General features: G+C 41.3%; 2 protein-coding genes across 3 annotated transcripts; one reads left to right on the top strand and one right to left on the bottom strand.

The window, feature by feature from the left end:
* Positions 1-427: 427 nt before the first annotated feature.
* On the top strand, positions 428-1,343 carry LOC6557256. Of its 2 annotated transcripts, none has more exons than XM_043215460.1 (2): positions 428-955; positions 1,006-1,343. In XM_043215460.1, exons 1-2 carry the CDS (start codon positions 758-760, stop codon positions 1,042-1,044), a joined length of 237 nt encoding a protein of 78 aa, XP_043071395.1. In that variant the 5' UTR covers positions 428-757; the 3' UTR covers positions 1,045-1,343. The 2 variants fall into 2 exon arrangements, with proteins under 2 accessions (XP_043071395.1, XP_032599305.2); XM_032743414.2 differs by having other exon boundaries at positions 432-955; positions 1,034-1,343.
* Positions 1,344-3,987: 2,644 nt separating this feature from the next.
* LOC6557271 (glycine-rich protein DOT1) lies at positions 3,988-4,806 on the bottom strand. Its single transcript, XM_032743115.1, has 2 exons — positions 4,695-4,806; positions 3,988-4,643 (listed from the first exon to the last, which is right to left on the bottom strand). Exons 1-2 carry the CDS (start codon positions 4,804-4,806, stop codon positions 3,988-3,990), a joined length of 768 nt encoding a protein of 255 aa, XP_032599006.1.
* Positions 4,807-17,074: the final 12,268 nt, after the last annotated feature.

Genomic DNA, 17,074 nt, shown 5'->3' with positions numbered 1-17,074 from the left:
ACAAAAAAACTACTTAATACACATACTTGCATAAATACAAGCAATGTTGTCAACCGGTCGTATGCCCTTTAAGATCCAACAACCAACGCTTTGAGCATGTTGACAACTTGCATTCATGCAGAACACGAATCTGAATTCAATTCAAGCTCGATCAGTCTTGTTGTAACACCAACATCATTGTAAAATGTGTGAAGCAAACTTTAAACGTGATGTTGCTTGACTGTTGGGATACAACATGTTTGCATGCAGCTGGTGTGACGCTGCTGCTGCTGCTTGAACGAGGATTGGATTTCGTCTGTTATCGCAATTCTCATGCATGCCTTAATCATGTGTGAGTGTGTGTGTGCGTGCTATGGAGCGTCAAACATGAAAATGAGCAAGTTCGAACAACATTCTTCGACCGCTCTCCGTTCGCTTTAGTTCGCTTCAAGCCGTGGGACTGTACAAGTGTGTGCACACGTGTTGCTGCTGCTGCTGTTGCTGCTGTTCGAAATGAGCGCTATACCACAAACCGATAACTGGATCGACTTCTTTAAAGTGTACCGCCAGCTACCTGCGCTGTGGAGCGTCTACGACGAGGTATACAAAAACCAGCGCATGAAGAAACTGGCCTTCAACTGTTTGCTGGAGTGCTACAAAAAGATCGATTCGAAGGCAAATGTGGACAGCATGCGTCGCAAAATAAACAGCATAAGGACCTGCTTTCGCCGCGAATTGCGCAAAGTGGAGCAGAGCGAGCAGATGGCGGAGAGCACGCATGAGGTCTACGTGCCACATTTTGTGGTACTTCAATGAGCTGTCCTTTCTGCGTGGCCACGATGCCAGGACACCTCAACTCGCATCCCTGGCGGAGACTAGCGATATGTTCTGGAATGACGATGACCACGACGAGAATGAGTCCAAAAACGAATTGAATGACGACAAGGACAACGACTCTGAGAAGGAAAGCAAAGTTGTAAGTATTATAATAAATATGTATATGAAATAAATGTAAAAAAAAAATAGTTGGATTATTTGGACTATACTTTTGCAGTTCGTGCCTAATGCATCGCCTCTTAATCACTCTTCCCTGGAGCTTACTTCGCCTGCAGTTGAGCAAGCACAGAGCCCAACACACTTCCAGCCGAATCTTTCACTTACTCCAAATCTTCGCCAGAATTTGCGTGATGAGGCCGACATCTATGCAGAGGGCTGGGCCACATCCTATCGTAAATTGGATCAGACGAACAAGCTGCTGGCCAAAAAGGCGATCGAGGAGATTTTGGTGCTGGGACAGCTAAACCAATTAGAGTTTAATTCCGTTAAAATGCCTAACTCACTACAAATAAAATAAAAATAATTAATATAGCGAAAAAAAACGTTGACTATTTTCTTTCAAAAACCATCAATTATTAATTTGATTGTTCAGTTATATAACAGGTATATTTCAGCAGATTAACTCTTACATACTTATGAATCCAGTAATATACTATCCACTTTGAAATGCCCAGTTAATTTCATGTTGGAAGTTCTGCTATTTGTATTAAATATATTTTTCGTTAGAACCGCTAAATCATTTATAAATGAGGGAAATCCAAAGAATCCACCCGATTTAAAATCAAAAACAGGCTAAATGTTTTTGCATGGAGTATTTCTTTAAGGGATAATGTATATATGATGGTTGATCGCTGAATAAATTGGAAATAAAATGACTAGTCTTAGATGAGCTTCCTAATCCATCTAAATTTAATTTATACAAAATTTGCTGAGAACTTGGTAGTTATTGTAAAAGTGATAAAAATCCATTTCTGACATTTCACATATAGGCAATAAAGTGTTATATTCGCATATCTTTTGACTGCACTACTCGAAACTAATTCCATGCTGTCTGTCAACTCGGATAAATCTTAATTGCATAATAAAAAGTGCTTGAAGTAGTCTCAGGTCTCTGGGGTTGCTGAGCAAAGGAAGCAGGAGTATTTCGAGTATTTTGGGCGAGGGTCGCATAAACTGTTTGCATATGCCTCATTGAGTGTGTTGTCGTCGATACACGCGCCCACAGTCAACACACTCGGAGCACACACTGAATACTCAAAGCGACTGTGTCAACAGTGGGCCCCCAGAATAAGGTTCCCGGTTGCGGAACAACTTAACTTTGGCTTAACGTTGAGGCGTTGTTGTATTATTTGTTGTTGTTTGGCAAACAAGCAATTTTCCACTATTTTGGATGCTGCACGTGCAACGAGCAATAACAAAAAACAACAACGACAACAACAACAGCAGCAGCAGCAGCATCAATCAACAAAATTAAAATTAAAATAATAATAACAAATTTGAAAGAAGTAGCGCACAAATAATCGCACTGGCCACAGATCCACCGACTCACAAAGCAACTGTGAAAAACTGAAAATTTTCCATTAACTCATCAAAATGATTTCAATTTTTAATTTTATTTTCCTTCCTGTGGTTGTTGTTATTGTTATTGCTATTGTTGTTGCAGTTGCTTGGCAGATTCTTGAATCGGTTCAAATTTTATGAAAAATATAAAAGCGAATATGTGTGGGGGATTTTGAGAATTTGTTGGTTGTTGGCTGTTGTTTGTTTATATAGCGCAACAAGTTGATGTCTGGATGAGATCTGCGGCGGGGATTGATCGGCAGTTTAATGATTGTTTTTATAATTCTTCGAGCAAATCAAATTTGCGCAATAGTCCCAAAATAATATTCACTCGCAGCGCCACTTCCTTTGGCCATCAAGAAATAAATCAATACACAAAACCAACTCGATGCCCACCCACAAAAATATCTTGGGCCAACGTCTACCGCGACAACAACAAATTGGATTTGTTGCGCCTTTCACGTTTATTCTTATTTTTTCTCCCTTTCTTTTTGTTTCTACTTGCCTCTTTTATTTCTTTGTAAGTATTTATTTTGAAAACGTTAAGGAAACCGAGAAGTCGTCATCCCTTTCCCATTCCCAGCCCCAGCCCCAGCCCCAGCCCCAGCCCCAGCCCCAGCCCCAGCCATAGCCCCAGCTCCTTTCTATGCCACTTGCCGTTTGTTGTTGTAGTTGTATAGTAGCTAACTGTAACTGTTGTTGGCGTCGTCCTCGTTGCCGTCGTCATTGTCGGTCTGCAGCCAAGTCGCCCCCCACCCTCCAATTTGCACACTTTGGGCGCCTAATCAAGAAACCCGAACACGTTCTTTGTTAGATTTATATGGAAAATATTTTTATACAAGAAACCCACTCAACCACCCACCTCTCCCAGCCATCCATCCCAGTAGCAGCCCAGTAGGAAACCCCGCTGTGTGGCAGTGGAAAAGCTTTTTCTTGCACTTTTGCCCTTTTTGGTGGCAAGTGTGAGTATCCTTGATATCCTTGGCTGCTTGGCTCAATTCTTTGTGGGTTGGCGAAGCGTCGTCTCTCCAAAGTGATATTTTACATATTTTTTTATTTTTTATTTTTTATTTTTTTGCCAACAGTCTTTTATTATATTTTGTGTGTGTTTTTTTTATCTTTGCCCGCTTTTTCTTTTGGTCTTTGCCTTTTTCGACATTTTTTGGTTGCTTGAATTTTATTACTTTACGCTTAAGTGTGTGTGTTTTTTTTTCTTAAGCAGAGTGAAAGAGCAGAGCTACAGAAAGGGTGAACAATTGGAGAGAGAGAGAGAGAGAGGAAGAGAGGGAGATAGCAACTAAAAGGACAATGTGCGAAATGGGTAAGGAGGTTTGAGCTTTCTACTCTTGTTGCCGACTTTCAAATGCAGTTTTTTGTGGTGCCTTAAATGGAAAAGCTTGAGACGATTCCTTGACTCCCTCTCTCACTCTCACCCTCTTCCTCTCCCTATCTCTCTCTCTGTATAGCTTAAAATCGCAGCTAAAGCAAAATATCGATTGTGGAAATTTCAAAGGACTTTAATGTAACGAATAGGGCGAACAATATGTAAATGAAATGAACATGAAATGAATACAGTTTGATACTTAGGTTTATCACAAGCTGTGTTTAGTTTTACCAGCTGCCGCCGCCGCCCTGTGCTGGGGCCCAGCCATCGCTAGGGGGTCCACCCGATGACCAACCGCCGCTGGAAGCACCGCCTGAAGACCAGCCACCGCTTGAGGGACCGCCCGAGGACCAACCACCGCCGGAAGCACCACCACCTCCAGCTGACCAGCCAGATGCATCACCAGCACTTGGGGCGCTTTCCGAGATGATTTTGATGATTTTGACAGCAGTTGTGGCATCGCCACCACCCGAAGACCAGCCCGAAGATCCTGAGCCGCCAGCGGACCAGCCAGCAGAGCCACCGCCGCCGCCATAGCCGCCGCCGCCGCCATAACCGCCGCCGCCACCACCACCGCCATAGCCGCCGCCGCCACCACCGCCTGACGCCCAGCCACCACCTCCATAGCCACCATCAGAAGGCTGTTGTGAGATAATCTTGATGATCTTGTCATCTTGGCCTTGAGAGCCGCCATGGCCGCCGCTCGAGTCACCACCGCCATAGCCACCACCGCCGCCGCCTCCATAGCCACTATCGCCGCCGCCTCCATAGCCACCACCGCCTCCGCCTCCATAGCCACCACCGCCGCCGCCACCGCCATAGCCGCCACCACCGCCATAGCCGCCACCACCGCCGCCAGCGGCCCAACCGCCACCGCCTCCACCTTGAGCCGGCGCAGTTTCATGTATCACTTTGATGACTTTGATGTCGTGGCCACCGCCGGAGTCACCATGTCCATGTCCACCACCGCCACCACCACCACCACCGCCAATATAACCCGCATTGGCCACTGCGCCCAGCGCCAGCAAGCAGATGAAGACTTTCATGTTAATCGTTGATCGTTGAACCGGTTGTAAAGAGTTATGGAGGTGAACTGATGCCATTTCCAGCTGAATCGACAGCTTTTATAGAGCGTTCGACTATGCGTGCCTCCACTGGCCTTGATGGAACACCTCCATTCCTTCAACAGCACCACGAAAACCGCCCCCCCACAGCCGCCAGCTGCTGTCGCCGGAAGCAAACGCGCCAAGTGCAGTCATAAGCAACAACAACCGCAGGCGTCATCGGTGTCCATAACTACCATAAAACTCGCAGTGTTTGCCAACTGGGCGCTCAAGTGGCCACCGAGCAAAAGCGAAAGCGTCGCCCTCGGAAAGAGAGATAATGCTCTTGATGATGTTCACAGTGTCTCATTCATAGACGCACTCGTAACTCCTTACTCCGTACTCCGCACACGTTACTTGGCTTCTCGGAACTTGCATCTCGTAACTGTGGCCGCTAAAGAGTCAATTGTTGTTAGCACTTGCACGAAATGTTACGATTACCCAGGCATTGTAAGAGGATTGCTTGATTATGTCATTGAATTCGTAGACTTTGTAGTTAGATGGGGCATTAGGAGAGTCGATGGGGTTGACTTCAACAAAAATGATGGAACAGCTTTGGTAAGCATAGATTCTTCCTTAAGACCGTTCTATTTTTATTATTATTATTAACTCATTTTGTGATGCTTTAGTTCAAATCTGTTTATTGTTTTTAAACAATCCAATTAAAATCAAGATAAGATTGCATTAATTAATTGTGTAATTGGCAAGCATTTAATAAGATTTGCATATTGAAATTAATTCAAACCGAATAACCATGAAAATACTCAAGAAAATTACAGTTTTAGTTAAATTTAAGATAAACATAAAATGTATATTTTTGAGTAAAATTAAATAAAATAAATATATTTTCATTAAATACAATAATGTCAGTAAAATAATTAAAAAATATGCAAATCTTCTTCGCATCAGTTCGTCGCATTCTTTTTTTTAAGTGTATACACAAATTTGTTGTATATGTTGTAAGCAAAGCCACTTTCTTGTAGGCAGCAACGATTATATAATAAACAAAAACAATCACTTTCGGCACATGGACGGCACTTGAATGAAGTTGGCGCTGTCTCCGTTTCGGCTGCAACTGTGGTGTTCAGCTCATTGAGGAACTCGTTCAATCGTTGGGCAGATGATTAATGAGTGTTTGCTCAGCTGCGGGGCGGTGGAGGGTGGAGGGTAAGCACGTCGACGCTTTCGACTGGCAACGGCCCTGACATCGTTAATGCAGCCAACGCAGCTACTGCTGTGAGTTACGCAGCAGTCAGCTTTGGGATGAGAGCTACTGACCGTCCTTGCAATATCAAGCATACGCAACGGGCAACCGATTGAAGAAAATATATGTGAATGGGTTGAATGAATATCATCGATCATGCGGGCCCATTCAGAGCTTGGAAAGTTCTCATTAAGATCAGTGAGACGAACAAACTTAAAGACTGAATCAATTAATCAATTTGTTTTGCCAATAAATATGACTAAATATGGCAACAACAACGCCGCTCAACAACAGCAACAACAGCAACAACAGCAACAACAACAACAACAACAATGATAAATCGTTTTTATTTATTTAGTTTTGTCTGTTTTGTTTTTGTTTTAGTAAGCGTTGCTTGGCTTTTTTGCATTTTCATTCAACCAAATAAATTCAATTAAACTAAATTTCGAAAGACACGCATAATAACCGAAATACTATAAGGAAAAAACTAATCGTGGGAATTTGTTCGCTTTTGGTGTTTGCCAGGCACGACAAATATGTGTGCCACTCCCCCCCACCCTTGCTCGCTTCGTTTTTTTTTTATGCTGGGAGGCAACGCGGCTCACAAATTGGGAATGTGCTGCAAAAATTCAGTAAAAATCGGAGCAGCGACGCGTGCAACATATTTTCGTTGTCCGAATTTTTTTTTGTGTGTGTTGTGTTGGTTTTTTGCTTTTCATATTAATTTTTTGGCTTTCGTATTTTATGCAACATGTTGCCAACACGCGTCGCTAAAAAGTCGCCGCTGTCTGTTTTGTGGCTGTTTATTAAATTTGGCCACGCTGACATTTTGACGACGTTCAAATATTTTGTGTGTTTGTGTTATTGCTGTTTGGTTCAAAACAGCGAACCAAATGAAGTTGCAATTGCCGCAAAATGTTGCTGGGCTCGGCGGCAATCGGAGTCAACCTGTGGCAACCTGCCAGCAAAGCGGCTCCCAGCTTCCCATATGACTCAAGGCTTATATGACAGCCAGCTAGTCTGTCTATTCTCAAGTTGGGCTGCTACTTTGTGGTTATTTTTATAGCCAAACAATTTCGACAGTCGTCGCTTTTCGCGCTGATCATTTGCGGTGATTTTTCAAGTGATTGTTGAACTTACTGTTGTTGCAACTCCCTATACCCTGCAACAGGCAGAGATAAATATAGTTTTAGTCAGTTTAAGTAGTTCAATCTCAAATAACTATTTCATATCCTTAAATTAGAAATACATCTCCCTTATTTTGAGATAGATTAATTTAATTATTATGAGTAAAAACTACTTTTTATTTAATGATGGTGAAGAGCATCTCAAGGTCGATCATTGTTAGCAGTCGTATTCGAGTTCATATAGCCATAACCATAACTCTGCACCTTTGTTTCACATGTGAGGCAGCTTTTCAAAACGTTTCACTTGACTGTCTATCTGTCTGTCTGTCTGTCAGTCTGTCTGTTTGTCTGATTGTCCCCTGTCTGATTTCTGGGCGCTGGGATCGTGACACGAAGCTGTTGCAACTATTTGCTGCCAACGATTCACTTGCCGCGATAACTTGGCCCTAAATATGCGCGAATAACAGCCAAGAAACTCGAACTTAAATACGTTTATACATATATACGTATGTTATGCATATGAGCTCAACTATAGTTTAAATAGGGTTCAAACTTGGATCAGTTGACATTTAAAGTCAACACTTAACAGTTGACCTACCAGTTGCACTAAAATCAGCATAAAAGACTGATTTCTTGAGAACTTTCAACTAGATGATACCCAGTGCAAAGTTTTCGATAAACAAGATTTCATATTAATATATCATTAATTAATAAAAATGTCATACAAATGAATAAGGTAAGTTCCTTAAAATGAATGAAGCCATTTAATTTTAGTAAATGCAATCAAAATCGATTAAAAAAATTTTAAAGCACAATCAATCTTTTATTTCATAGAGATTAAGTTAATTTAGAATAAAATTCTGGTATTAAAGATATTAAATTAACCATTTATCATTTGTTTCAAATAAGTCAAACAATTTAAAGCTTACAGGGTAACAGTAACAACGATTAACACATGTAAGTCAAGCGACACACGGCAAACTCATTACGCAGTTGTTTGCGTTGCAAGTCGATTAGCATAGGAATCGAATAACTTTATAGTACTATCGCTGCTTGTTGCAGTTGTTGTTGCTGTTGCTGTTGCTGTTGCTATAGTTGTTGGTTTCTGCTATTGCTGGGTATTACATGTACATGTGGCTGTTTTTGGCCGACTCTATTGGCGTGCAGTTGCCGATCGCCAAATTGCGTTCAGGCAATGGCAACATGTTGCACGAATGCTTAAACCGGCTGCCCAATTTCGTTCCCCATAAACCTCCCTCAGTGGATTTTGATTCGCATGTCATGTGCAAAATTATTTGCTTATTGTTGAACATTTGCTTTGGCTTTGTAATTGTCAAACACAATGCGATTAACCCATTAAGATATTGACTAGTTTTAATTAAATTTATTTGTAAAAATAAATCTAGAGGTTAAACTTAGACTTATGGATGTTGATAAACACGCATTTATTTAAATATAAATATAACGAGTTTCTTTTAAAAAAAAAAATGGGGAATGTATTTAGAACGTCGACCAGACAGTAAATGGCAATAAGCCAGTTTATTAAAGTCCAATTATTAAAATGAAATCCGCTTTAAGTCTACAGTTGGTTTCTTTCTCATTTGTTAACTATTTTATAATTGCAATGGGTTAATACTGGCTCTACCCCACATAAGTAGTTGTTATTGTTGGAATAATTGTAAATTGTCACAGGTTTGTGTTGACTGCATTTTTTTAGCCGATTGTCGATTGACGATTGTCGTTTCGTTTCGATTCGATTCGATTCGATTTGATTTAATTCACGTGCGCAGTGCTCGTAACTCGCTCGGCTTAATAAATGTTTGAGCACACGCGGCGTATGTGCAATAAACTGTATGTATGTTTGTATATAACAAATTGTAATACTTGACGGCCTCTCGTTGCATTCTTGGGGTTCGTGTCACATTCGCTTTTCGTCTCAATTGTGCAGACAAATTGCGCTGCTTTGACAGTTGGAATTTGACTTTTTGATTGACAACTGCGCCGATCAACTCTTTGACCAACTTCTTCTGTGCCCAATGGCACAATTCTAAAGTTCAGTTTATTAAGCGTCGAATGCAAAATTTATTTTGTTGCTGCTGTTGCTTTTTTGTGGCAACTTCGCCAACAAATTCAATTATGCCGAAATCAGAGGAGCGAGCGAGTGCGATAGAGAAACCGCTGGGCACCTACGCCAAAGCCAAATCGACTGCAAAACTATTGCCAAAATTGCTTAGCAATAAACAGCGACAAATATCAGAGTGTGACGCCCCCTTCTCAGCAATACGTCAATGCCACAGCGAAAAAAATAACAAAGCAGAAATTGGCAAAGTGAGCGACGTGCAACAGCAACAGCAGCAGCGGCAGCAGCGGCAGCAGCAGTCGCAACAACAATCCAGCATATGAGTGATGCACGTATGTAGTAAAACGGGGCATGTCTATTATTTGTTTATATACATATGTACATAAGAGATCTAGCTGAATGCCTGTGTGTGTTGTAGATTGCCAAAACCGATGGATACCAAATGAAACTGCCCCAAAGTTGGTGCAAGTGAAAATCAATAGTAGCAGTTGGGGAGGTAGAAAAAGAGAGCGCTTTGATTGCAATTCCTCAGCTGTTTCTTCGGGCGATCTTCTCCGCATCAGCTCAGCTCTCTGACTGTGGCTCTGTAGCCAGCTGACACTACAGGTTTTGCAAATCTGGCACATTAATTTCAAAGACAAATGAAACGAAAATAATACAATCAGCCCCAACTCTGTGCGACAAGTCGACACTTAAATACACTTACTACAAGTGCTTACTGAGGAGATATTGTACAATATATTTATATTAAGGTTAAGTGTAATTTTACTATCTGGTATGGTTTAAAAAACAATTTAAATAGAACGTTTTCGCCTTGGCAAATCAGAGCAGAGTGCACAAACTAACTTTCGTAATAAACTAACGAATTCCTGTTCAAGTCGCTGGTGAATTCATAGCATCCTTAGTGAGGGTATTGCGAACAACAGTTAAACCAACGGATCAGCTCGGACCACCTTGTGCGACCTTCTTTTCTGATGCCGCCCCGTCAAGCAAAGCAAACGAAAAGCGGCAACAATTACCAGCAACAACGGCAACAACAAAAATAATTATGCCAAACGCCACTAGCTTTAAGACCCTCTCCAAGTTGGCCAAAACGAAACTACTCAACTACAAAAGCTCAGATACTCAAATACTCGATACTCGAATTTCAAAGCCCAACAAACGATCGCAGCACCATTTGAAAGTTGTGCGAAACGAGCGTCAAACAGTCCGCTGATGCAGACGGGCTGATGGGGCAGGAGGGTGGGGCAAGAGGACAGGTGGGCAGCTGCAACTATACCTTTCCTTTTTTTTTTTGTTTTTGCTGCTGCTGCTGTTGTTGTTTTGATTTTATTTCTTAGTTTTGTATTGTGTGTTGTGTGTGTCACTTGCTGCGAAAGTCCGACAAGTTGAAAGTTGAACAGTAAATTGAACGAACGGGTCGCAGTATTTCATACTGCTAAATGCCCCAACGGCAATGGCATATCATCATTAGCAATGCCCGAATCCCTAGGAGGTCTTAACAACCTCAACAATTAGCTGGCCAGAAGTGAATGGCTTCACACGCCAGAGGAAGAAACAAGCAGATGATGTAGAACAGAGTATCAGATCAAAATCACTACAATAAAATAAAGTAAAAGTTATAAACTGCTGCAGATTCGAAGTACAATGATGATATATCCTGTGTAAAGGAACTTAATGATTAGGACTATCATGTAACTAGTATTATGGGTAAGTAGACAGTCAATTTGTTAACAGTGCCAAATAAATTATAAATATTAAAGTAAAAATATGTTTGGAAGAATTAATTTGTAATCATTTGTTTTGAGCAGACTCAAAAGATGTTGAGAATGAAAATAAGATAATATTATTAACGGTATTTTAATTATCACAAATTAATATTTTTCAATTCACATTATTGAAAACAAATGAAATAAGAAAAATATTATTAAGTTTTAATCATACAAAAAAAGGATAATTTAACATGACAATTATCGACCAATTATTTTTATTTTATTTATATTATTTTTTTCTTGACCTTCAGAGTCGAATATATTATTTTGGAATCCATCATGCGATTATATATTTTCTCAGGCCTGAGAAGCCAACTTGCTGCACACAAAGACTTATCCAAGGAGCATCAACTTGTGACTGGCCAGCGACCAAGACAATAGCAACAACAACAACATCAGCTTGAAAAAGATACTCGGCACAGATAATTTGCCAGCAGTGCCAAATGTAATCCGCCATATAACCGTCTAACGGTAAGTCAAAGCAAACATAAATATGCACACACAACATAACAACAACAACAACAAGAGCAGACAATCAAGCACATACAAATATTTTCCTCTTTTTCGTTAACTGTTTCCACTATTTTTCATCCAAGTGCAGCAGCCAAACAATGATCAGCGAGACGGTGGCAGGGAAGGGGCTGTGCTGGGTGGGTTGGGGTAATGGGGAACGATGCCAGGCAAACAAACAACTTCATGGGCGACGTGCAAAAATTCAATTGCTACAAGTCAACGTCGTCGTCGTTGCTGTCGTCATCATCATTCGTTGTTGCTGGATTTGTTGTCAGGCCGAAAGTCGACGAGTCGTTGCGAATCTCAATGGTTGCTGCAGCGTGCAGATTCAGCTGGCAGTTGCCAACTTCCCAGCTTCAGCGACAGCGTCAAGAGTTTTATGCATTTGTCAGGCTACACTTCGGGCGCCTTTTGCGTCCCAGTCAAAATCAGCCGTAAAATGTCAGTCAGTCGCGCAGGCTCAGTGGCAGCACACACACACACCCCGCCCTCCCCCCTCCCAGCAATTTCTCCATGCCCCCAACAAACTGCAAGCCTCACCCCTTGCTGCACAGATTTTTGTTTTCCCTGTGTGCTTTCTTACCAACACATTTGTCTGTTTGCCACACACAAGTTTGAAGTTGATTTTCATTTTTGACAAGAGTTGAAATGTATCTTTCACCAGCTTAGATCGCTCTCTCTATATATATATATGTTTCGCTCTCTTTCTCTTTCTGTCTTCTTCCCTCTCTTTCTTTATAATACTACGCTGAACTCGACTCAGTCTTCAGTCTTCATACTCGCATTCAGAATGCGAAATAGTAGCTTGAGCTGCAGTTCATTTGCAAGCTGCAACTGCAACTCAGAGTTTCTGGTGATTTTTTCTCTGGTTGGCTCTGAATCGGCGACGCTCCACTTTTAGAGGCAACATTTTTTTTTTTTTTTGTTTTTTTTTTTAATGCTTCAACTAAACAATCAACTTTTCAAACTGTTGTTTTTTTCCATGCTCTTTTCTTCTTTTCGTTTAATGTTTTGTTTTGTGTGCTTTTTTCTTTCTTTTTCGCTCGCTGCTTTTTCTATTTGCTATTGTTACTGTGTGTGTGTGTGTGTGTTGACTGCACTTTTTGACGGCTTTTATTGTTTGCCAATTTCTGGACCCGAGCAGCGAAGCATTCCACCACGCACCGACCGTCAACTGATACCATGCTCTGTCTCTGTCTCTCTCTCTCTCTCTCTTGGTAGAGCTAATGCTCCCTCTCCTTTACACATCAGCGCGCATGGTGAAGCCCAATTCGAACGCCTAACTGGTTAGTCTGCCCTCCACTCCCCTTCCCAACACACTCTCCAACTAACCCCAAGCAGGCAATGCGCATCCATTGTAAATCCGCTAGGCCAAAACGGCGGCGATGAGGAAGCGTTTTGCTTAGCTTGTTGCCGATCACTGGACGTGTGTATGCCTGCCATGACTGTGCGGAGGGAGGGGGTAGGGAAGGGGAAGTGCGGGTAGGTACTGCTGCATAAGGGAGTTGGCTGGGGGGGAGGGATGGGGTAGCCGGCATTCGCCTTTGCTTTTGTTACCAACTAACAACGTTGCTGCAGTTTCTCTTCTATTTATTATTGCCAATGCAATTGACTTATTGTTGTTGCTGTTGCCATTTCATCGATCTGTCGAGCAACAAAAACAACAACAACAACAACAACAGCGATTGCAGTTGGCTTTTGGTGTTGCTTTGCTATTGTTTTGGGATGCAGCATTTGACGATGTTGTCGACACAAATTGCCGCTAACCTTCATGCACTGACCCCCTTGTTTAGTCGAGCCCAGACTACAGCTGCCCACAGCACCCCTCCTCCCATTCCAGGTCTATGTATGTATAATGATTGCTGTAACTGGAGTTTCTGTGCCTTGTGTGTGTGTGTGTGTGTGTGTGTGTATTGAGAGAGATGTGTTTGTGTGTTTAATGGTATCCATATATGTACATATGTGCATGCGACCGTATGTCACTCGAAATGTCAAAGTCAGTTTAAGTAAATTATGATATGCTTATATGTATATTTTATCCATGGCCTATAAATATTGATGTGTTAATTAATTTCTGATATATTTATTCGTATCATTCGATTGCTGTACATACATTAAAAGTATTTTTTATTTTTTTTTGGAAGCCATGCATATTCACTGATATGTGAGAGGCTTCTCTGTGTTTCGCTCAAGCTCCAATAGTTTCAGGAATCGATGAGATCATACAGATTAATGGACAACAAATGATCGGCTCTTAATCTTTTTCAAATATTTGGTTGCCTATTATGCCAACTATCACCTGTATTAATTAGCTAGCTTTAACTTCTGGCATTCAACAATTTCGTACACAATAAACTGTCAAAACATACGCTTAACTTATCTGAATCGATAATGTCAACGCTTAAGATATATTTAACAATTTAAGAGAAATATTTGTATACCGCGCACCTGCAATTAATGCCAAAGGGGTATATTATCGCACACACTACTTGTTGCTTATCACTAAATATGAATCATTCCCGCATTCACATTAAATTCTTTATCGACATAATAATCTCGGGCTGTCTTTCTGCGGCTATTTACAAAAATATATATAATATATTTACCTTCAATTGCTTTAGTACAGGGTATTTTTAGCTGAGGACTTGCAGTTCAAGCTCTTCTACTTGATTCAACTTAGATATGCTTTTCGGTCGCTTTGTAGTTGTTTATTAATTAACAAGTGACCAAATATGCAAATTTTGCATATGCCAAATGGGATTTGGTGTTCGACCAAACACCAAACAACTTTGAATATGTTTAAGCTGATTCTCATGAGAGCCAGTTGCTGGGGACGCGAGCAAGAGTTGGCGCATTAGGAACGGCGAACAACAAGCTGAAACGGAGGCAATCAGAAGTTGTAGAAAATAGAAAATTATAACGCGTCGCTGTCTGTTTGTCTTTCTGTCTGTCTGGCAGTCGGCAGTCGGCAGTTTATAAGCAAAACTGGCACAGCAGCGTTCAAAACAAAAAGCAACAGAAACTGATGGGAGAAGAAGAAGCAGAAATAAAAACTATTTACAGTTAGTTGATTGTACCCATTTCATTTGTGAGCTTTTGGATTGTTTTCCCCCACGAACAAGAAGTCCACAACAGACACAGACAAAAGAAGCCAACGAACGCACTGCTGCTGTGTCCAAGAAAACAAAACAACAACAAAAAAAACTGAGAGACAAAACAACCAAAAAAAAATATATATATAAAATTATTTTACTTGGATCTTCTGCGGAATGTGGAGGGAAGTGCGCGGGTGGGCACTGCTTAAAGAGTTACGCCGACAAGAATGGAGAGCTGCGCTGATGAAACCGAATTATGAACCAATTTACAAATTACCAGCGCACGCGGACAGCCCAAGAACCAGAATTCGAACCACAACCAGAACGCTGGGAAGCCACACAGTCTGGCAGTCCGTCTGTCCGTCTGTCCATCTCTCTGGCAGTCTGACAGTCTGGAGTCTGGGTGTAGCGACCCGATCCGAACAGCAACAAACTGAACAGCGTTTTTAGTCTACGCCCCGTTCTAGGCAGCTTGAAGCCATTGACCAAATAACGAACCTCGAACCCGTTGCCGGATCCATTTGCACTTGCCGCGTTTATTGAGACTACGTTTTTTTTTTTTTATTACTATGTTTTACTCTAGCTATTCGTCATGTTCTTGGCTCAATGAGTTCCGATCAATTGTGTATAGCTTAAAAGAAAATACATGTTGAGCGCTTTAGCCAACTACTCGATTACCCTTTACCTATTCAATTAGTTAAAGTTACAAATGGAATTAAAAACTATATATTGATTTTTAAGATTGAAAGTAAGATTAAAGTATGGTTGACCAAAATGAGTCCACATTTGTTCCAGTTCTTTAACTTACTGCCGATGCGATCGCATTGCAAATCCAGCAAATAACAAAGCATATTAAAGATTGAGACAGTAAATTTGGTATTTAGTAATGAATGTTTGCTGGACACTTTATAGCTAGGGAGCTAGGGTATCTTCACGTTGAGCATTTAATCCAATAAATAAAATATTAATCATACGCTCCGTTATATTTTGGGGCCACAACAGTTCAGCACATTGCTTAACTGGAAGATCGCTAATTTTCTGGATAATCTGCAGTTGCAGCTGCCTCGGCGGCAACCAAGGAATTTCTTGCACATTTGAAAGTGCCTCCACTCACTGATCAGCATTGCGTTGCCACTCATTATTATTTAGTCGATTTGTTACTTTATACTTTTCTTTTGCTCTTTATGCACATTTTGCCGCTCATTTCATTTGGTTGTGCCTTTTGCCTCGGCTGTCGTCGTTTACTGCTTTTATGCTTTATTTATATATCAACACAAAGTACATACATACATACATACATACGTACATACGTACATATAAGCAAATGTATATTTATGTGTAGTATGCATGAGCATATAGAGATACATATGTGTTATGTGTTTATGTTTGCAACTGTGGCGAGTTCTTGGAAATTGTGGTCTGCCGTCTCCATCTGCTTCAGTCGCTTAAGTCTGTGCGCTGTTCACCTCGCGAATTCAATTATAATGCCGCTTCGCAACTGGACTTCAATCTGCCTGTTGTCGGCCGTCGTGTGTTGAACTCGCCGGCAGATTCTACTTGCGAGTTGCGAGTTGTGAGTGCGTTGAGTGTAGTACGTTCTACACTCGGCTACACAGTTCAAGTGTTATTAATTTGTGAAAGTTCTGCCACGCCTATGGGCGTACAGGCCATAGCCATGCGAAGGCTGCTTTAATACCGATTCCAACATCGGCATCGACATCAACACCGGAGCCGGAGCCGGCACCTGCTGTGAAAACTCTTTGCACTTCGCTTTGCGATCGTCGACTTGATGTCCAAAGTCAAATCGTTTTGTTTATTTGGTTGCCCAGCAGCAAGTTGCCTTGCTGCCGCGTTACCGCACGGCCAGCATGCAACCTGCCACATTTAAATTACAAAACGAGCTGAGATCTGCGAGCTGCGAGCGGCGAGCTTCGAGCGCCGAATTCAAATTCGATTTTGTCACACTGATAACTAATTGGCTCCGTCTCACGTTTATATTATCAGTGAGCAGCAGCTCGAGGTGTTCGGCTGTCAATTTGCATTTTTGGCTACCTGCCTCTACTCAGCCCACATGATGTTTAATCATTCAATCGTTGAGTGCTTGAGTATTGTGCAATCTACAAGCAATTACTCATCGAAATTTCTATAGAAAAAATACACAGTGCTTATCTCCCTAACAGCTGATAAGACTCCAGCTTGTGACTCAGTTATTCAGTTGAATATTCTGCTCGATTCACACTTGAAAGTCATGTTTGAGGCATGCTTTTCGAGCTGTTGCATTGCATAAGCTTGCAACAAAAGTAACAAACAAACAAAACTTGTTTTGCTGTTTGTTGCCCATTTGTTGTGGCTCATTTAATAATTTTTTTAAAATTAATTCGCTTAACAAAAACCAAATAGCAAAAGGCCCACAAAAATTG

This window comes from Drosophila grimshawi, unplaced genomic scaffold (genome assembly GCF_018153295.1).
Source record: "Drosophila grimshawi isolate 15287-2541.00 unplaced genomic scaffold, ASM1815329v1 contig_44, whole genome shotgun sequence".
NCBI lineage: Eukaryota > Metazoa > Arthropoda > Insecta > Diptera > Drosophilidae > Drosophila > Drosophila grimshawi.
The sequence above is the reverse complement of the archived record's forward strand: the minus strand, read 5'-3'. Positions and strand labels throughout refer to the sequence as shown.